At 39.5% G+C, this 21748-nt stretch overlaps 1 protein-coding gene across 9 annotated transcripts in view; it reads right to left on the minus strand.

Annotated features, from left to right (window-relative positions):
- Positions 1 to 20823, minus strand: part of TCF12 (transcription factor 12) — a 376270-nt gene extending 355447 nt beyond the window's left edge. For 3 of the 9 annotated variants that reach the window (XM_042941925.1, XM_042941924.1, XM_042941921.1), the window contains exons 1-3: positions 20527 to 20822; positions 19448 to 19544; positions 18296 to 18368 (exon numbers count right to left, since the gene is read on the minus strand). In XM_042941925.1, the coding sequence (XP_042797859.1) occupies positions 18296 to 18368; positions 19448 to 19522 (148 nt within the window). In that variant the 5' untranslated portion in view covers positions 19523 to 19544; positions 20527 to 20822. Of the gene's footprint in view, positions 1 to 18295; positions 18369 to 19447; positions 19545 to 19656; positions 19830 to 20526 lie in introns of those variants that run through there. The other 6 variants (XM_042941931.1, XM_042941929.1, XM_042941927.1 and 3 more) reach the window with 4 other exon arrangements.
- Positions 20824 to 21748: the final 925 nt, after the last annotated feature.

The following is a 21748-nucleotide window of genomic DNA, read 5'->3' on the forward strand; positions in this document are numbered from 1 at the left end:
AAAGCTCTTTTCTGAACTTTCTTGCTATTCAGCGAACATCTTTACTAAAAAGTGTCATTTATATTTTTGAAATGTGTTTACAAACACAGCTTTGTTTCACAAAATTAAAAAAACACAAAGCCTCCATTCAAATCATAAAAATACCAATTATCTCATCTTAGACCCACTGAATAAATGCAAACCTGCTCCTTTCACAGGGAGCAAAGGGGGACTTTTAGAGAAAAATCAACCACAAGTCTGGAAAGGTGGCATCTCAGAAATCTGCAAGTTTTACAAGCAATAAAAATTACTATTTGAAGTAAAAAACCACTCACCAGACTACACAAGAAAACATATTGTACATATCTCAGAGGTAAGCTATAAAAGAACTAAGCCATATTAAGAGTATTCCAGGAGCCAACATCTCAGATAAAGTGACCTTAAATCAGTGAGAAGCTTACACTGGAGAAATTTTGTTCTGAGGTACATTATTAAGATGAGAATTTTTACTATCTTTATCACACAGATCACATCTCCAGGTATCGATACAGCCCTAGATCTCTCCTCATAAAACTCCTTAACCTTCAACTGATGTTTCCCTCAAAAAAACTTTTTCCAAATTCTACATACAAGGGTAATAACAATTTAGTTCCAAATTACATCAAAGTGATCAACTCCATTCCTAGTTTTAAAAAAAAAAAAAAAGGACAAAAGATACAACTGCCAAAGATACAATGTCTAGATCTGCAAGCTAACATCAAAACATGAAGACAATATTTTCCTACAGTTGACAAAAGCAGCAGTAGTTCCAAAATCTCCAAATGACAATGATTTAGAAACATTCAGGTGGTGGTTCACCTTTCTATCACAAATTAAGGTGAATGGACTCCATTCCACTAAATAAAATCATCTTTTTCTGCTCTTACAGATGTTTCCCCACAACTACTGTAATGCTAGATCATATAACCTCACTTCCATGGTTCAACCCAACTGGCAAAACTCAGTGTTGTTTTAGGAAAATATCACTTCTAAGGTTTTGGCTATCTACTGGTTTACGGACTGTGGTAAAATTGGTTCTTATAGCCCTCATACAACAGATCTCCTCTACCAGATTAATCCTAGCATCAGACAAGTAATTCTCCCCACAAGCTGACATCACTAAAGAACAAAAGTGAGACATACCTTGTGAAAAGAAAACACTAAGAAACTATCACTTCTCTGCTTTTCAGAGCAAGGGTTGGCTATGGTTGGGCAGAGGCAGCTATATTCACATACAATTTCAATGGCTTTACCACTTGGGACACTTCCTGCTCATCCTTGATATTTAAATGTGGAGACCTGGATGGGCTAAGATCTCTTCAGAACAAATAAGAGAACAGGTGAAACGTACTAATAAATAAACACCCCAGATCTCCACTCAACTAAGCCACACAAGTTCATGGCTTCCTTAAAATCTCACCTTGTAGCTGATGCTAGAAAAGAAAAATGCAATTTAGGAAACTTAATCTAAGAAATTTAACTTAGGGAATTTAACCTTTCTTTCCATCAACCTATCACACATCTCCAAATCTAAAAACAGTCAATCAACCACCAGGTGTTTAGTGACCTCAAAGCAAGGTACTTGGCAGAAATACAAATGTAAAACACTATCTCTGACTTATATATAATTTTTTTTTAAAGGAGAGTATTCTAAGGAATTTTAGGTTAAAAACAACTGAGGTCACCAAGTTCAACTCCTACAAAGAGAAACCCTCTGTTCAGTATTCATCAGAAGCAAGCTTCAGGCTTCTCTTAAACTATAGGGTTAGTCTCGTGAGACTGTCTAGCTACAATAACCAATTGGACTTAAAATCTACTGGCCATAACTTCCATATTAGCCTTAGCTTTGCCTTCAGGAGCAAAAAAAGAAATCCTTTACCATAAAGTCTTTAAAATATCTAGAAGCCACATTTTTACAAAACCGTGACTGGAAATGGCTGGAAAAGATTTCCTCAAGTAAAGAAGGTTCAAATGATACAAAGAATGGCAAGAAGGTATTCCAGTTTGGGAGAAAAGAACGGCAAGAGGTCAGATAAGGAGACCAGTGTGACTGAACCATACAATTCAGATTGAGAAGCAGTGAATATAAAACTCGCTAAGGCAAATTCCTATCCTATTATTAAAGTACTTAAATGACAAGGTGAGAATTTTTATTGTTTTTATAGCCAAAAAGGAACAAATCTGACACAAATTACAGGAGGAAAATGTTTTTAAAATATGAGGATTGTGTGATGGACTTGTATCCCCCCAGAACTCATCTACTGAAGCTGGTATTTGGAGGCGAGACCTTGGGGAGGTAATCAGGGTTAGAGGAAGTCATGAGAGTGGGGCTGCTGTGATGAGATTAGTGTCCTTATAAGAAAAGACATCATAGAGTTTTCTCTTCTCCAACCCCCTCTCCACACACACTAAGGAAAGGCTATGTGAGAACACAACAAGAAGGCAGCCATCTGCAATCCAGGAAGAGTCTATATGAGAACCTGACCATGCTGGGCTCAGACTTCCAGCCTCTGGAACTGTTAGAAAATAAACTGTTTATGCCACTCAGTCTGTGGTATTTTGTTACGGCAGCTTAGCAGACTAAGACTGGAAAAGAGAGCAAATGGACACAAGGAGCCCCAGAGAGGAGACTACTGCAAGGTCTAGCAGTGAAGTTTACAGGTCAGAGCTGGCAGCAGGAATGAGGAAGCCATCAATTACCTATGGAAAAAAATAAGCTATTTCACCCAGCCCCAGGGTTCTGAGAAGTTATATTCAGAAACCCTCAATCTCCATTCCCATGCTCTCTCGTTTTGCTGTCTCACCATCTACTCTCACATCACTGCAATTTAATACAGATTTTTCAAGAAAGCATGAGGAATTATTACAATGGGGAATGCAGAGACAGAAAGCTCCAGAACTTTCTTGACTCTAGTTAAGTGACTGTCAAATCATCCTATAACCCAAACCTAGTCATTGTCTTATCCAGAATACTTAATAAATAGCTCCTATGGAGCCCACAAGTCCACAAACCTCCATCAAAACCACCCTAATAGGCCTACCAGCTCTGGGTTCTATAAAGTTTGGATTTGCTGATTTAAAATAAAATAAAGTGAAAAATTCTAAACAACACAATCCCGTAAACACATACATACAAAGAGGGAAAGCCCCAATATTTCCCAATAAAAGGTAAGCCAGGTGTTTTATTTATTTTGTAAAAAAAATTTTTTAATCTTTATTTTTGAGAGAGAGACAGCATGTGAGCAGGGGAAGAGCAGAGAGAGGGAGACACAGAATCCGAAGCAGGCTCCAGGCTCTGAGCTGTCAGCACAGAGCCTGAGGTGGGGCTCAAACTCACAAACTGTGAGATCATGACCTGAGCCAAAGTTGGACGCTCAACCAACTGAGCACCCCCAGGTGCCCTGCCATGTGTTTTATATAGCCAGACAAGCACACTAAATGGAAAGGGGCAGTAGTAGGACCTGGGGAAGCCTTCATCTTCCCTAATCATAAACCCGAATCAGTAGCATCATCAGATAGCTAGAGACCCTGATACCTTGTCATTTATGGGTAAGACAGCCCTTCCTGCTTCAAGCACATGCATATAGCAGATGAAGTTCCACATGCATGTCCCAACTTCAGCCTTGCACTCTTTTGTCCTCACTCAGGAATATACCAAATCCACTAGATCCCATGCTTTTAAATCTTTAAAATGTTAAACTCTTGGGGCACTTGGGTGGCTCAGTTGGTTGAGCATCCAACTTCGGCTCAGGTCATGATCTCATGGTTTGTGGGTTCGAGCCCCATGTCAGGCTTTGTGCTGACATCACAGAGCCTACTTCTGATTCTCTGTCTCCCTCTCTCTCTGTCTCTCCCATAATCGTGCTCTCTTTCTCTCAAAAATAAACATTAAAACAACTTTTTAAAAATGGGGTGCCTGGGTAGCCCAGTCGGTTAAGCATCCGACTTGAGCTCATGTCACGATCTCGTGGTTCGTGGATTCAAGTCCCACGTCGGGCTCTGTACTGACAGCTCAGAGCCTGCTTCAGATTCTGTGTCTCCCACTCTCCCTGCCCCTCCCCCACTCACACTCTCTTTCTCTCTCAAAAATAAATAAACCTTAAAAATTTTTAATTAAAAATAAATAAAGAGAGGCACCTGAGTGGCTCAGTTGGTTAAGCTTCTGACTTTGGCTCAAGTCATGATCTCCCAGTCCATGGGTTCAAGCTCCATGTCGGGCTCTGTGCTGGCAGCTCAGAGCCTGGAGCCTGCTTTGGATTCTGTGTCTCCCTCTCTGTCCCTACCCTGCTCATGCCCCCCTCTCTCTCTCCCTCTCTCTCTCTCTCTCTCTGAAAAACTAAAAATATGTTCAGATTAGTGCTCATCAAACAAGGCAAAAGCAGAGTATTCCTAAGAACTATTCAGCTGTCACACTTACTTAAGCCTGGGATTAACCTTGTCACTAAAAGAGATCCTCAACAAACATTTAAAACAACTAAGCTGAAAATAAAGGATTCAGGGATACTAATTTTGAGAGCTCTATGGTTTGGGATATAATTTAAAATTCTAACAAAGAATGTGTGTGAGAACTTCACTTTTTTGCCTCACTATCACCCATCTAACCAAAGAGAGAAAGAATTCATCTGAAGAATTTAGAAAATTTGAGCATTCACCTGATGTAATCTTCAATAAGTGACTGTCAGAAATGTATGAGTTTTGCATAGTCATTCTCTCCATATATACTTGCAAGCTTAGAATCCCTTCCAGAGTTGCTATGCCACCTGACATAACAGGACAACCAATATCTGTGCAGAACCACAAGTCTCCACATTTTAGAAAGGAAATTCCTTAAAAATTACTTAACCTGATCACTATCACAACCCCTTAAGGCAATATTTTTATTTCCCTCATTTTACACATAAGATAAACAGACTGAGAGAAGTTAACATACTGCCCTAAGATCACAGATCTAGTAAATGATAAAGCCAACACTGAACCAAAACTTTGTGACTGCAAACCCCTCCTCTTTCCAATATACAGCAGTGTGTCTCTATTCTCCACCACCTTAAATGTAAACAAACGATCTTACAAAGACCACTGAAAAACAACCAGACTTTACCAGGTACTCTGTCAAATATCTACAGGTGCCCTTCAACAAAATGAAAGCCCAGTCTACCTTTAAATTTTTTTTTTTTTTCAACGTTTTTTATTTATTTTTGGGACAGAGAGAGACAGAGCATGAACGGGGGAGGGGCAGAGAGAGGGAGACACAGAATCGGAAACAGGCTCCAGGCTCCGAGCCATCAGCCCAGAGCCTGACGCGGGGCTCGAACTCACAGACCGCGAGATCGTGACCTGGCTGAAGTCGGACGCTTAACCGACTGCGCCACCCAGGCGCCCCCCAGTCTACCTTTAAATAAACGAAAATACAAAATGGACTAATCAGCACCATTCAATACAATAAAAGCACAAGTAGCTTCATTTTAATGCATTGAAAGTTCTGTTGCCAAAATTAAATTTAAACAACTTTTATTAAAATCTCTTCTGTATGTTTAATAGCATTTTTAAACTACCCTTGGGATAACTATTTTCCATCTGCTTTTACTTGCCTTTATAACTAAATAAACACTAAATCTTTGAAAAGGGGGAAGTGAAAATAAAGAATTTTCCATACTATGAAGCAACCATTCTTTCTTAGACCTCAACTAAATAATAGCTGTTAACATTCCAGTATTTTACAACTATCAAATTCCATCTTCTTCCCAAGGCACAAAGCCTGATGACAGCTGGACAATAAGACCATGCACAAAAAGAATTACACTCTCCTAAAGACATTTCAAGTTGTAGTTTTTTAAATATAATATCTTGTAATAACTTAATTTTTTTTTATTGTATGAAGGCTTTGATTATTTTGTTTTCTTTTTAATAAAAATAAATTTTGAAGCACTTTCTTTTGGAGAATACATCACACCATTTAAGTCTCCTGTTACAACAACAAATTTTAAAGATTTCTAGAGATATTAAATTCCCCCTCAAGACAAACCTTGCCCTGTGGAGATTAGTATCAGTGCAGGTGCAACTACAACTCATCAGTTTGCTACTTCTGAGGGGCAATAAGAAACCACAGGCAAATGTGTATCACTGTTGATTTCTCTATTTCCTCTGCAAAATGAAGTTACCAACTTCCTATAAGAATTATGAAGAGAATAGTGTATGAGTAAGTATTTACAAAATACTTCTACCATTAAAAGAGTAGTCTTTTAACAGTAAAACTCCTCCTTCCCTCAGTCATTCATTGGACAAAGTACTACTGCTACACAACTTGTTTAGCAAGCCTCCAGAGCCAAACTCCATCTGTGCTTTGTGGCACTACAAGGGAAATTACGTAAATATGAAGGCAAGAGAGACACTGGCTGTATAGCCTGTTCTGGGTTCCTACAGGAAAGCATCTCAAATCCCTGCAAACTTTAAGTGGATTTAATTACTCAATTATTTATTAAAGTTTATTTATTTAATTCAGCTTATTTAAGTATTCATGGTTTCAAGACAGCATCACTGGGAACACTTCAGGAAACAGGTTTGTAAGGTAACCAGAAAAATCCAAATGGCCAACTGACATGCCCCTGACATGATTATCAAAACAGATAATCAACAAACTAGTTTCACTGCTACTTTCGTAGTTTTTATCAATAATAAGACTGAGCCAATGACAGGCTCCTGAGGAAAACTTCACACACTCACTAGAATCACAGCTTGTTTTCAGTGGAGATGCCTTTAATGAGTATATTGCAGGAATAAACATTATGCTACTAATCTATGGAAACTTTTAACCAAATAAAAGGAGAGAATAAAGTTACCAAAGACTGGTTTTGTTCATTTGTCCCATACGAAACTGTATTTTAGCTCCTCCTTTTCTTCATGGAAATAACTTGGTAGGCTTCTCTTATTTGTTCTCAGCCAACAGTTAAAACTGGGTATGTCAGGGTTGAGACTGCCTTTTGAAGGTGATCATACAGTGTTAGCTTTATATATTATATACATAATTATCTTTATGTGGGCTTGTATATCTGTATGTAAATATATCTTCTGCTAGCGCCCTGAAAATTTCCATGCAAACTGACCAGGGAAATATCAGTACACTCTTTGGTCCAAAAGATGAAAAAGTATATCCCTCTTCAAAACAGAAATTGATTCTCTAAATCAATGTACTGGCCACAATACTCAAACGCAAAGCTCAGCCTGAAAAGCCTATATTCCAAGAAGAATTTCCTCTATGTTAACAAGTCCACCACCATTATTTTTTCTGTATTTAATATAATAAATTATTCAGTCTAGACTTTTAGTCCAAAAAAGAAATTCTTATTTTGAATTGTAAAAAATACCTGGGAGACATACACAAGAGGGAGAGCTATAAAACCTTTTCAAAAATCCATTGGAACAGGTGGATTTTAGAATTCATTTTTTCAAATTTAAGAAAGAAATACAGTGTACATACCATAGGTTACAAATCACTTCAGCACCTGGTAACCACAAAAGAGCTAGGAAAACAGACTGTCAACGACCTCCCTTCACATAAGGTCAGATTATGCCACTGAAATCTGACAAATAATTTAAGCTGAATTTAAAAAAAAAATTGATTCAGACCTTTTTGGATTTCAAAATTTACAGATCAGATATTGTGGACTTTTGGCAGGTAAAAGGTGGTCTTGACGTATAATGAATAAATTATGCAGGGCGCCTGGGTGGCTCAGTCGGCTAAGCATAGGACTTTGGCTCAAGTCATGATCTCACGGTTCGTGGGTTCAAGCCCCAAATGGGGCTGGCTCTGTGCTGATGGCTCGGAGCCTGGAGCCTGCTTCAGGTTCTGTGTTTCCCTCTCTCTGGCCCTCCCTCACACATAGTCTGTCTCTCCCTCTCAAAAATAAAAATAAAAACATAAATAAAAAAATAAAGCTATCCCTTATAGAATAAAAGAACTAGCCAATACTTAGATGAGACATTTAGGATATTTAGTAGGGTCTTGAAATGGCTCTAATTACTTGCCTACTTAGAAAGGCATAATCAATTCAAGCTGTCTATAAGGTCCCACCAAGAGACTGGACATGAAACAATTTTCCCCTTAAACTTTAAGGTGGGACCAACACTGAAAAACATATTATAAAGCCTTAGCATGTCAATGCCAAACAGATAGGCAATGAACCTCTGACCAGGTGACAAAGTCAGTTGGATATAGTAGGGCTCCCGAACAGTAAAAACCTAAGAGGACCTGCTAACTCAGGTTTTTTGCTCCTTGAGACCCACACAAACTCAGATTCCCTAAATTAACTTGTGGCCAAATCATGCTTCTGCCATAAGTTCAAAGTGAAGCCTAGCATTTTTTTCCTCTCTAGTGGTACAACAAACCTTTTATTTATTCTCAACAACCTCAAAACAACATATGCCTCAAGGACTGAGAAGCCTGATGACTGTAATTCCCTCCTAGCAGGGATCCCTGCAGTGCTCCACCACTACTCACAACTCTTGCTGAGAGCAGCAGCATATTTGCTCATTGACTGAAGCTGCGTGATCACATTAAGTTCAACCTGTGTTCCCTACATTAACCACCAATGAAGTGGTGGAATAGTAATCATGAGTTGATCCTGCTCATTTCAAAGCCTCACAATGGTTCACTGGCAAAACCACTGGAAGAGAAGAAACCAATTTTTGAGTGATGTCTCTGAAGAGATTTCACTGGAGTAAATGGAATAATCTTTCAAATTCACAAAACTCGCTCAGTTCAAATTCAGGCACTTTCCTAGCACCTAAAACACATCTGACAAAATGACACCTTGAGCCAACATTTTTAATAGCCAAAAACATGGTAAGGCATAGCAGTGGTTGTCTTTTTAGTTTTTTTTTTTTTTAATGTTTATTTATTTTTGAAAGAGAGAGAGACAGAGAGAGGAAGAGTGTGAGCAGAGGAGGGGCAGAGAGAGAGGGAGACAAAGAATCCAAAGTAGGCTCCAGGCTCTGAGCTGTCAGCACAGAGTCTGACGTGGGGCTCGATCCAACGAACCACAAGATCATGACCTGAGCCGAAGTCAAACACTTAACTGACTAAGCCACTCAGGCACCGCCCCCCCTTTTTTTTTAAAGTAATCTCTTCTGTCCTGCACCTTGTCTTAAATTGTTTTATTATTTTATTCCAAAAATTTCATCCCTGAGTCACGACCCAATGCAATCAAAATTAGTAACCAATCCCTAATCTGTTTACATTTCAGTGTCATCTTTAAATATGATCTTTATGTCCCCAGTCAGCTTAGAGTAGCTTGGATGACTCACCCTAGTCTTTATGAAAACACATTTTTTAACCTGGAACAAAAGAGAGCACGTTTCAAACAAGAAACAACAACAAAAAAATACAAAGCTCTCTCTACAGAAATATGCATTTTCTTCTCAAGTCATGGGCATGTTAAGAAATTACAGGATGATGTGGCTGGAAACAGAAAACAAGAGTTTCAAAGATAAGCGACATTACTAACAAATTTCTCTGTGGGAGCAAGAAAAGATCCACGAATACATAAAGACAGTTGAAGACTACGCTCTAGACCTGGGCTTCTCACTAACAAAAGGATAGTATAAGCCTGCATCCCACCCTGCCCTCACTCCAACCCCAAAGATAGAAAGCAAAATAGGATGAAGGCAATGCTATAAGCCAGCCACAATGCATGTTCTTACAATCTCAGTTTTACTCAATGATGAATTAAAACATATTTATATTACAACAAATATGTTTGTGCTGGGGAGTAGAAAGTAAAATGCACATAAATCTTTAAGATAAGATTTCTTGTGTTCACTTGCAATGTGTTGCTTCAGGCTACCAGGGGAGTTTATGTTCTTTCTCCTCTGCTATTAAGAAAAAAGTGGAGAAGCTCTACTCTAGAGACTCTTAACATTCTCTCCAACCTGTCTCCCAGCTATTCTATCCTCTCAGGTCACGTAATTTTTATTTTACTTATTTATTTAAACTACATATCATTCCAGAAAGAATTTCAAGTAGCTAGGGAGAGAATATGGAGAAAACATTACATCCAAGTGGCAATGCCTAAGCATGGAAGAGGGTTTTCAAAAGGTGTACACATTTCTGTCCACCATTCTGCACTATTCAATATCTAGTCTAAAAAATGACAGTATTAAGAAGAAATCAACTGCACAAAAAAAAAAAAAAAAGTAGATAAAGGCGGGGTGGTTCTTAGGTACCTGATGACCTTTTGAAAATACTCTTTGGGGGGGGAGGGACTTTTTTTTTTTTTTTATTATTTAAAAAAACTACTCTGCTACCTGATTTCTTCTTAGACTTTTGACAATACATATAATTTTATGACATTGAAAAGCAACTTTGATATGGTACTCTTGTGGGGTATCTATTTCCTCACCCCCACTACCACTAGCACAGCACCTGGTATACAATAATAGTTCAATAAACATTGGCTATAATTCTGGTTATAATATTACTATTCATTATTAATATTATCATTAGTATTACCTAAAAGGGTGCCACAATAATAATGGCAGCTACCATTTTTGAAGCTGCTATATGGCAGGCAATATATAATCCTGTTTGATCCTCTTAAAGATTTTGAAGGTAGGCAGTATCATCCACTTTTCACAAGAAAGAAAAGTATGCTCGGATCATTTAAATGATTTGCCTAGTCACCTAGGGCCACCCAGCTAATAAGTGGCAAAGTACTGATGCTAATCCAGTTGTTTGGTTCCTGGACCCAATTACTCCCACTCTCAGACAGTACCCCTCTTATAAGTCAAGAATTTAAGGGCTCTCTCACTGATAGACTCCAATTAGATTCCACTCCATTTCAGTCAGCACAGGTCAAAGAATGACAGGAATTCCCTCCAGTCACCACACAACCAATTTATATACAAATATAAATCTATATCTAATGCATCTTATACTCCACATATATATAAAAAATTGTATTTTTACATTAAATTATTAGCCAAAGTCACTAATTTTATACATCTAACTCACCATTGTCATCAATCCTTGGCCTGATAATTTATCTCCCTCTGAGTTCATCTCCCTAAGGGTATTCATTCACTCTCTTAACTTTAATTATAACTTGCAGGCATAAAAAACAAAATCTACATCTCCTATCCAAAGGAAATTGAAGTGTGGATAAAAATACACGTGTGTACAAAAAGGTGTTCACTATCACATTTTTTTAATAACAAAAAGCAAATTAACAAAATCTCTAAATGTCAAGCAGTAAGAGAATGGATTTGATAAGTTATGCTATCTCCATTCCATGTAATAGCACACAATTTTAAATCAAGTTTTAAAAGAATCTTTAAGAACATGAGAAAAATGTTCGTAGTATTAAGTGAAATAAAAAAGGAGGACATAAAATGAAACCATCATTAAGATCTCAACTTTGCAAACATAGGACTAATAGGAAAAACAAAACCAAATAAATCAAAATGTAACAATCTCCTCTGGACAGTGAAATAATGGATTTTTTTTTCCTTTGTTGCTTTTTCTGTTCTCCAACTTTCTTTTCAAGGATAACTATTAATTTTATAGGCAAAAAAGAGTTGCTGCTATTTTTTGTTTGTTTTTACCAACATCTTTAACTCATCTCCAAGCACTCTTCTCTCATAAATTCCAAAATTAGCTAGAAGAGTCCCAGGTAGTGTGAAACTAAAAGTACTCAAAAAAATTCAGCACTATCACCCTCCAGTTATTCTAGAACTGCAATCTTAAGCCATTTCTCTTACCTACCGAAATCCAATCTTTCAAATTCTGTCAATCTTTTTTTTCTGTATTTTTCCTTCCTACTCCCTATACTAATACCAAGTCCAACCTTCACCAGCTCACCTCTAGATTAGCACATTAGCCTCCTGAATGAACAAATGCTTTCCTTATTCTATTGTCTAACCGCTAACAATTCACTCCACCAGAGCTAACTAGGTGCCAGGCACTCATCTTGGAGCTTTACCTGTATTAACTCAATTAATATTCCTAACAACTCTATGAGGATAGCTACTATTAGTCCTATTTTACAGATTAAGAAAAAGAAGCACAGACAGGTTAAGCAATTTACCCAAGATCACCCAATTAATAAGCAGCAATGACTGGATTTGAAGATATGTAGTCAGCTCCAGATAATAGTATGTAAATATGAGCTACTCCAGGAGTGCGGTGGCGATCAATAAAAACCAGCTTCTCTTTCCCTGAACTGTATAGCACCTTGGAGCAAGTCAAATCCCATTTCCGGGTATCTTTCCATGCTACTCCACATCTAGGAGGCCAGTTCTTCTCTTCCCTAATTCATTTTCCATATCTCCTTCAAAAATAAACTCTAAATTCAAGATCTCTGAGTTTTCCTTAAGACAGTTCCCTGACTCCTCAGCACATTCTCATTCTCACACGTTCAATTTTAACTACATTAATATGTAGTTGTTGATATTTTCTTAGGTCACATTAGTTTACCCCACAATTTTACACGTTATCATCATATCTAGAAAATGGAATGCCTCGGGAAGCCGGGGTGGCTCAGTCGGTTAAGAGTCCAACTTCGGCTCAGGTCATGATCTCGCGGTTTGTGAGTTTGAGCCCCGCATCGGGCTCTGTGCTGAAAGCTCAGAGCCTGGAGCCTGCTTTGGTATCTGTGACTTCCTCTCTCTCTGTGCCCTCCCCGCTCATGCTCTCGGTCTCTCAAAAAATAAATAAATGTAAAAAAAAAAAATTTTTTTTAAGAAAATGGAATGCCTCCACTTTTTTTGATCTATGTCCTTCTCCATTTCCCACCTTCCTGAAAGCTACTAGACTAGCACAAAGTATCTGCATAAAGTAGATACTAAATATGCAATTAACTAATAAATATGAAATATGTATGGCTCCACTATTTAACAAAGTCATTCATTAGTCTTTAGAACTGACATATTTCAACCTTTATCTTCTCATTTTATTCCCTAAACATAAAAGCATCATATTTCTAATTGCAAAGGCCTCATCCAAAAAAATATATTCAAATTATACCCAAAAGCAATTTTATTAAATGATTTTTTTTTTAAAGGTATCCCACATGCTAAGAAAAAGCTTTTTTTTCCCCCCCAAGAGACTCTAATAGTGGTACTTTACTCTTATGGGAGAGTTCTATCCAAGTCTTCCACAACACTAAGCAGGCAGTGACATTCCAGGCATGACTGCCAATTGTTCAGTAACAGAAAACACTATCTGGCTTTAATAAGAGATTATTCTAAATGGCACCCGTTAAATCTAAAATGTAAAATCAATTGTTTTTACATTTAAGGTTGGGTATCTGCACCTTCATCTTCCTATTCCAAAACAATTATTTTAAAACTCAAAGAAAAAGATATACTAAAAGATATCCTAAAAGACAGAAAGTTGACCTCGTATTTAAATTGTTAATGAAGGGGCACCTGGGTGGCTCAGTCCGACTTCAGGACTTGGCTCGGCTCATGATCTCGGGTCATGATCTCACTGTTGGTGGGTTCGAGCCCCGCATCAGGCTTTGTGCTGTCAGCTCAAAGCCTGGAGTCTGCTTCAGATTCTGTGTCTCCCTCTCTCTCTGTTCCTCCCCTGCTCATGCTCTGTCTCTCTCTCAAAAATAAATAAACATTAAAAATAAAATAAATAAATTGTTAATGAAAATAGAGGTGCCTACATGGCTCAGTCAGTTAAGCATGTGACTTCGGCTCAGGTCATGATCTCACAGCTTGTGAGTTCGGGCCCCGCATAGGGCTCTGTGCTGACAGCTCAGGGCCTGGAGCCTGCCTCGGATTCTGTGTGTATGTCTCTCTCTCTCTCTCTCTGCTCCTCCCCTGCTTGTGTTCTGTCTCTCAAAAATAAACATTAGAAAAAGATTTTAAAAATGTTAATGAAAACAGATGAAAATAAAATTCACTACAGGTAAGTATGCCTCACTGTATATAACAAGTCTCATTATCTAATCAAATTGTTCTTCAAATACATTATAAGCCATGACTGCTTAAAGGAACACTACAGGGACTGTTCTAAAAGGCATTCAATACTCACAGCTATAATCTTGTCTTTAATTTTTTTTTTTCCAAGTTGGAACTTTCATATACACCTTTTCTCTAAAAGACTCCTTTGCTACTTAGCTTTTATCTTAAATGAGCCACTTAACAGCTGACCATATTTATCCTAAAATATATTTTTCTTTACATGCCTACTGACTATGCAGTTACTCTCATTCATCAGAACTTGCCAGAAGCAAATGTCCAACATGGTTCAGTTACCCAAATAACAGTATTAAATTTGAACAAGCGTATATTACCACACGTTTATTACAAATTTTAACACTGATAAATACACACTATGAAGCACACCCTGCTCATTACCTTAAAATACCTTAAATGAAAAGAGCAAACCTAGTTTACCCTCTACTTAAAATCACCATTCCTATGTATATTACAGTTCAGTTAAAACACATATTGGTAAACATTTGGTTTCCTTTCTTGACTTTTTTTCAAATGCTACAAATAATACTACAACAATTTGAAAAGCTTACTCCATGTTTAAAAGGATGAGCAGATATTTACTAATCTACCATGGATTTTCTTTAATTACTTTTGAGAAGCAGATGCAAATATAAAAGGGAAACACCTGGAATCCTTGCAGTGATGTAAACGTTTTGGTATCCTCACTGTATCACTGTCAATAACCTAGTTCTAATATTGTACTACGGTTTGGCAAGATGTTACTTTTGTGGAAAACTTGCTAACGTATACATGGAAACTCTATAATGTTTCTTAAATTATATGAATATATGCCTTCATATGTATATGAATCTAAATTATCATGAGACAAAAAGTTTAATTAAAAATTTTAATTTAATGACAACTCATTTTTTTCTGGCCCTATATCAATACTTTCTAAAAGCATAAAGCTTGTACAAGTGAAAAATTTTCCCACAAAAAAGCAGTAAGTAACTTAAGAATGAAAAATTGTATTCCTTTTAAAAATTAAGAGCTGGTAAAGAGTTCTTACAATTATTTTCAAAACTCTTGAGCAAGAAGAAATCTATCATGCTACAAAAGTCTGCTTTGAGTAACGAAAAGTAAAGCTTTACTTGCTAATTAAAATAACTTTCTAGAAATATCAAACACAAATAGACACATTATATATAAATAGCTTACAAAATGAATTTATCCCACTTCCTTCCAATATGTTTTACTACTTGGATTCAAAAGCTAATAAAGGAAATTTGGGGAGTATCATGTAAACGTTTAAACTACTAAAAATATGGGCACCTGGCTGGATCAGTTGGTTAAACTTCCGACTGTTGATTTCGGCTCAGGTCATGGTTTCATGGTTCATGACACTGAGCCCCACGTCAGCCTCTGCAATGACAGAACTGAGACTGCTTGGGATTCTCTCTCTCCCTCTCTCTCTGCAGCACCTGCACACATGCAAGCATTCTTTCTCTCTCTCTTCCAAAATAAATAAATAAACATTAAAAAAAAAAACTACTAAAAATTAAACCCAGTATCACACACTCAAAATTCTGAAGTGGGAGGGGAAAGCAGACTTAAACACCTGAATGAACTACTTCCTTCCATTTTGCCAATCCTTTAATCAAGTTTTCCCCTGATACACACTGGCCTCTAACATAGTACCTCACTTTTAACGCCTACAAAGAGAAATACCTCTCAAGGTCACTTATAAGAACATCTCAGACTCTGTCCTACCAAGGGGGCAAATTCAGTCTTATGATCATAATTCCAAGAAAATGTACACCTTGATAAAGAAATAGCATTGTAACAGATTTCCCCAGTCAAGTAAGTAATAGTAAATACATATGCATTTTTTCCAGTCACTTCTGAAGAAGTATCAGCTATTATATGTTATTTGTTTTAGGAATAAGATTAAAAAAAAATATGCACTGCAAAATATGTTTTCAGCTAAAGAAATTCTAAATGTATTATTTTTTTTCTCAAAAAAAGCCCAATGTGAAATTAAGTCATCCTCAAAAAGAACATAAGAAAAAAAATTATTCCGCACAACTACAGTTTTCATGAGGCAAAAGACGGGCGTTTTACAATGTTACTCCAAAGACAAAAAAAAAACAAAAAAACCTCTAATCTTTAAGTCAGTTCTTCAGAAAGAAAATCAGATCTTCAGCTCCTTTTATACTGCAAATAAACTGGCATTAGGACGTATCATGTATCTTTCGAAATCAGGACAGAAGATAATTCAGATGGCAATAAACCATATAAAGAAAATAATATTGTTGTACCAATTTCTTCAAGAAAAAATAGCTATAAAAAATCTTTATCTACCAATACACTAATATAAAATAATCACTCATGCCATTGTCCTTTCCCAAAAATTTAAATCTATTCACTAATTATTAAAGGTCATGCCTTTTTTTCCCTGGAATTTAAAACAAACCACTGAAATAAATATTACCATGTCCACTGAACACATGTGTTTAAGGTCAAACTTTCAACAGATAAGTAACAAACCTAACAGTTTTAAAATTAAAAATTTCCCACTCCAAAGAATCAAATACTGTATGACTACTTCTGCAATGCTGAAAAATAATTTTTTCATCGTATAATGCAAGCGACAGAAAGAAGGCTCACAAATGCTCCAATGTCATGCTTATAATAATACAAACCAAGTTCACACATACTTTCTAATTTCACACACTACATAAATCATACATTAATTTTTAAAAGTGAAAAAAATATAATTGCCTTTATTCTAAAACCAAAGTATTTCTGATATCAATTTTCTAAAGTTCATGTCCTTCTTATCAATGAATGTCAGTTAAATACATTTTCTATAATTCAAGCTGGAACCTACTAAAACAGTAATATCACTACTTATTTAAGGAAATATAGTAAGTATCTACTATGTATCAAACTAAATCTGAAAGTACTGGAAAATGAATTATTAGTTGCAAAAATTGAGATACAGTCAAAACAGTAGTAAAGAAAATATATAGCTTTCTTCTACATTAACTACTGATATTTTATCATATCCTTTTGAATAGGTTTATATTAGCCTTTAGGATGTTTAAAACCTAAAGTGTTTTTATTTTATTTATTTGAGGTGTTAAACAGCATGCTATATTTTACCCATGAACTGCAATTTCATCATGAAATACAAATGTTAATAAATTATGTTAGTGAACTATTTTTAAATAGAAACACTTTTTAAATATAAAGTGGTAAAAATGTTCTAGGTAATGACATTTCCTTCTTTCCTCGTGTTTTGCTCTCACAGTATCTTAAGAAATCAACTATCATTTTAATAGGGAAAATACAAGCACCGGTCAAAGAGCAGTTACTAAATTTCAGTCTAGGGATTTGACAGCTGGTTTTCTTAAGATGACGCTGTCCATGGCATTAGTTATTTTTTCGTCTTTGAGAACTAAGGAATAAGTTTAACTTAAAAAGAAAATTATAGCTTTTGTACACTGGAATGGACCTTGCTTCTGGACTGTTTAGTTTTGAAATCACGAGTTTAAATAAGTTAGGGGAAAAAACAAATGCATACTTAAGAAATATGAGATAAATGTTAATAATGGAGAATAGTTATAAATATAAAGTAAATTTAAAGACCACAGCGCTAATGTAGGAATAGGAATCTTATTAAACTTATTCTAAATATTATTCTAATGTAATCTGAATGTAGAATTCAGTCATCTAACAGATATCATTTGAAAATAAATCTTTCTATTCATTTATTTGTAACATTTGTTCCTTGAACATTTTTAAAACTGTCCCCATTTTTAATTTGCTCCAGACTTCCAAGGGAATAGCCACCTTTTAAAATAAGTCTTACTAATTCTTACTTGACTCAATATGCATACAATAATATTTTACCAAATTTTTAGAACACAAAGGTTTAATAATGCTAATAGGCTCAAATTTTAGCAAAATTTAAAAATATACATATGTAAACAAACATTTAAAAAAAACTATATATAGACCACACATGGACCACAGAGCCTTTTTTCTGGTACTTGTCCAAACACAGAGGCAGGATATGATCCCTCCCTGTACTCAAAGAAGACAAATTCAACTTAAAGATTCATGGAAAACAGAAGAATTTTACATCGATATTTAAATTCTTACAGAAATATCAATGGATCCTAAAGTCAACAGCCCATCTGAGGCTTGTTTTTGCTTCTAATTTGAAATGGACACAACAGAATGGCATGAAGATATTAAAATACTTCATATTTTTCTACTAACATGTATCAAACACCAAAATAAGAGTTCCTGATTTTAGATACCATCTTACCTGATCCACTGAACTGACTGCTTCCCAGTGTTGTTGGTCTGGTTTTCCCACTATTAACAGGTGGAGAAAACATCTACAAAATAACCCAAATGTATCTGTTAGTCCTGAAATTCTTCTAGACTCCTTGCAAACAAAAGTCCGCCAAGAGCCATCAGTTACGTATTTTAGAAGGAAGTTAAGATAAAATGGAGATATACATTCAGACCCACAAAGGCAATTACACTCAGTGATATTATTTCCTAATACTACTTAGAAATATTGGTTATATTCTGTTCTCAAAACCCACTCATTTACATGAGAAAGTCTAAAATTATTAAGTTTAAATGGCAAATTTATGTCCATCACCTTTACTTTCTAACAGAAATCTCACATTTACATTACCACATAGTCAGAATCATACCCAAAGAAACTACTACATACAGTAAGGATCCATTATAACCCAGTTTTATAAAGTAGGTGTTGGTCCTGCCTCCTAACAACAGTTAATAAAGGAATTCAGCCCATGAGAGATAAAGGCAGTAGGCTTTCTTCGGTTTAAGCTATTCTTGTCAATCATTTCCTATGGTAAAAACTTTAAAATACATATACCTTACTTATGTACACATATACATACATATACACATTCACACACATAAATTTACGTACTTAAAAGTGTTCAGCCAAAAAGAATGGAAATTCCAGCCTCTATCTTACTTTCTCATAACTGACATCTTTCAGATATCATAAATTCTATCACATCTCAGGGAGGGAAATAGAGTGCAGAAAAAAATAATTTTCTTTTTTCATTCAAAGTTCAAAATCCCTAAGAATCATCAGGGTCAGAGGGTGACTCAACCAAAGCTCATGGTTACATTGTTCTCCTTTTAACTGGTTCAATCAAATGACCCCTCTGGCATTAAAGTTTTAAATCTGCAAGTCTAGACATTACATCAAAGTTCAGGTGTCCAACTTGGGGGAGCTGGACTCCAGCCCTGAGAACTACTGCTCAAAGCAGATGGAGTTCACGCTGCCTAGTCTCCACGTCGCTTCCCACACCACCACCACCATCCCGCCTTTTTTCCTCTCTTTCTTTTTCTCTTTCTTTCTTTTTCTTTTTTTCTTTCTTTCGTAAACCTCAGCAGAACCCCAAGATGCCGCGGAAAGCTCTCATACCGCACTGAAGTCCAGCAGGTCGCTCAGCTCCTTATCGGTCCCTATAGCGGCCATGCGCTGCTGCTGGGGATTCATCTTCGGTCACTTCTAGCAGGTCCTAAGGCAGAGGAAACAGGCTCAGAGAGACCACCACGGCCCAAAGTGTGTGAGGGGAAGAAGAGGGGCGTAGGGCAGGACCGAGAGCTCTGGGCTGATTTCCAGCACTCAACTCGTTCCCACCGCCGCGCGGGCAGGGGGCAGGAGAGCCCAGCACCGCGCCGGGTCGGTGAATCCACGCGTTCCTCCGCGCGGCCCGGGAGCGTCGCGGCGGCTCCCGCAACTCGCCGCCTCTCCTGCAAGTTTCCGAGCCCAACCCTGCCCCCTCCCCGGTGCCCCCTCCCCGGCGCCCCCACCCCGCGCGGCCAGCCGGGTGCTCGGCGCTGCGCCCGGCCAGGCGGGGGTCTCGGGGGGCGGGGTGAGGGGCGACTAGGCGTCCAGTGAGCGGAGTGGCGACGAGGGGAGATGCGAAGTGACTCACTGGCTCGGCAACAATAGAACTGACAAGTTGCAGGGAACGCGCCGCTCGCAGGCCCGCGTCTGCCGCCGCCGCCGCCCGGACGTCCCCAGCGGGCCCCGGGGGTCGAAAAGCAACCCCCGCGCGTCCCAGGGACGTTTTTAAAAAGAAAATACAAACCCCGACAACTAATCTCGCTCTTACCCGGCGCCCTCCTCCCCTGGCTCGGCCTCCTCCCACTTTTGCTACCCTGCCCGAGGCCGGCCAGCCCCGGACCTGCCGAACAATGAGCCCGGCGCGGCGGCCGAAGCAGCCTGCTCTCCCGCGCGCCCCGGAGCTGGAGCCCAGTGCCGAACGGGGCGCGCAGGCCGAGCGCGCCGCCCGCGGGCCTGGCCGTCCGCGACTCTCGCCTCCGTCCCCACTCCGCTCCCCAAGTTGGAGGGAACCCCAGGCTCGCCTCTGTACAAAGGGGAGAGGAGTTGGGGCGCGGGCCGGGGGCGCCTCCGCTCCGGCAGAGACGTGGCGGCGCCCCTCAGCCCCTAGCCCCGCCACGGCGTACCCCTCCCGCTCGTCTCTCCGCAATTACCTGCCGCCCCGTCTCCGCATCCAACCACCCCGATTAAAGTTCACTTTGGCCGGGAGAGCGGGCTCGGGCTTCCCCTTGTACCTCCCGGCGGCTCGGCTCACTTTGCCCCGCGCGAGCTTTCGGATCCGGGCGGGGGAGGCGGCTCTCGGGCCTGGCCGCCCCTTCCTCCCGGGGCGGGCTGGCGGTCCCCCCGAATAGAACTTGTGGGTCTCCTCAGGCGGACATTTTTTTCGCTGAGGCGGCCTCAGCACCGCGCTCGCCTCGGCTCCGGATCCCTCCGCGCCGGGAAGAGCCCCGGGTTAACCCTTTCGTCTCCGGCGCGCTCCAGCCGCCTGCGCCGAGGAAGTGGGGCCAGCGGAGGGGGTGGGGAGGAGCCGGCGGGAACGGGGAGGGGCCGCCGCGCGGCCGGTGGACAAAGCCCGCGGTGGGGTGAGGCGGGACGGAGTGGGGGCCGCCGGAGAGGGGCGGGAGACGCGCGCAGGCACCCCGCGAAGCAGGGCCGGGCCGCCCGCGGAGGGCGCCTCGTCGGTGCCCCCGGGAGCAGGGCGACAGGCACCGCGGCGCCTCCTCTGGTTTGTCCCGCTTCTGCCTCGGGCGGCAGAGCGGCGCGGAGGAGACGCAGCTGCGGGCGCATCTGGATCCGTTGCCCAGGCCACCCAGCCCGAGGCCGCAGAGCCCTGGAGGCTCCTGTTCCCAAGCAAGCCGCGTTGGACGCCGGACGCCGCACTCGGCCTGGCTCGGTCGTTGCAGCCCTGGCGGCTGCGCAGCGCTCGGCGCGGAAAATTCGTGCGTGATGAAGGGAGACTGAGCCACTTCGGTCCGCGCTCGGAGTAGGTGCCGCTGGTCGAATTCGTTGCTGAGCAGAATGACAGAAAAGGGGCAAAAGCTCCCTCAAACCACACAAAGCAGCGTGGGCTTCAGGTACCCAAACACTCCACTACACAAGCCCTCAAGTCTACAATCACCTCTTCCCACGCGAATCCTGGTTGGGGGCCACCGAATTGGACAGCGGGGAAGAGTTCTTGGAAATGGATCAAGCCAGTGCCTTCATCTTGCAGAGATGGCCCAAGGAGGTTTGATCGCAAAGCCACTATTTTGGCGCAAGTTCTGAACTTGGCCTGAAGAAGCCCCAAACAATAAAAAGAAGACAAAATAGACCTCAATTCCTTTCAGTTTGGAAATGGAAGTAAGGTTTTTTTCCAATGGCAGCCAGTGTTTAACT

Source organism: Panthera leo, chromosome B3 (genome assembly GCF_018350215.1).
Source record: "Panthera leo isolate Ple1 chromosome B3, P.leo_Ple1_pat1.1, whole genome shotgun sequence".
In the NCBI taxonomy this organism is placed as follows: Eukaryota; Metazoa; Chordata; class Mammalia; order Carnivora; family Felidae; genus Panthera; species Panthera leo.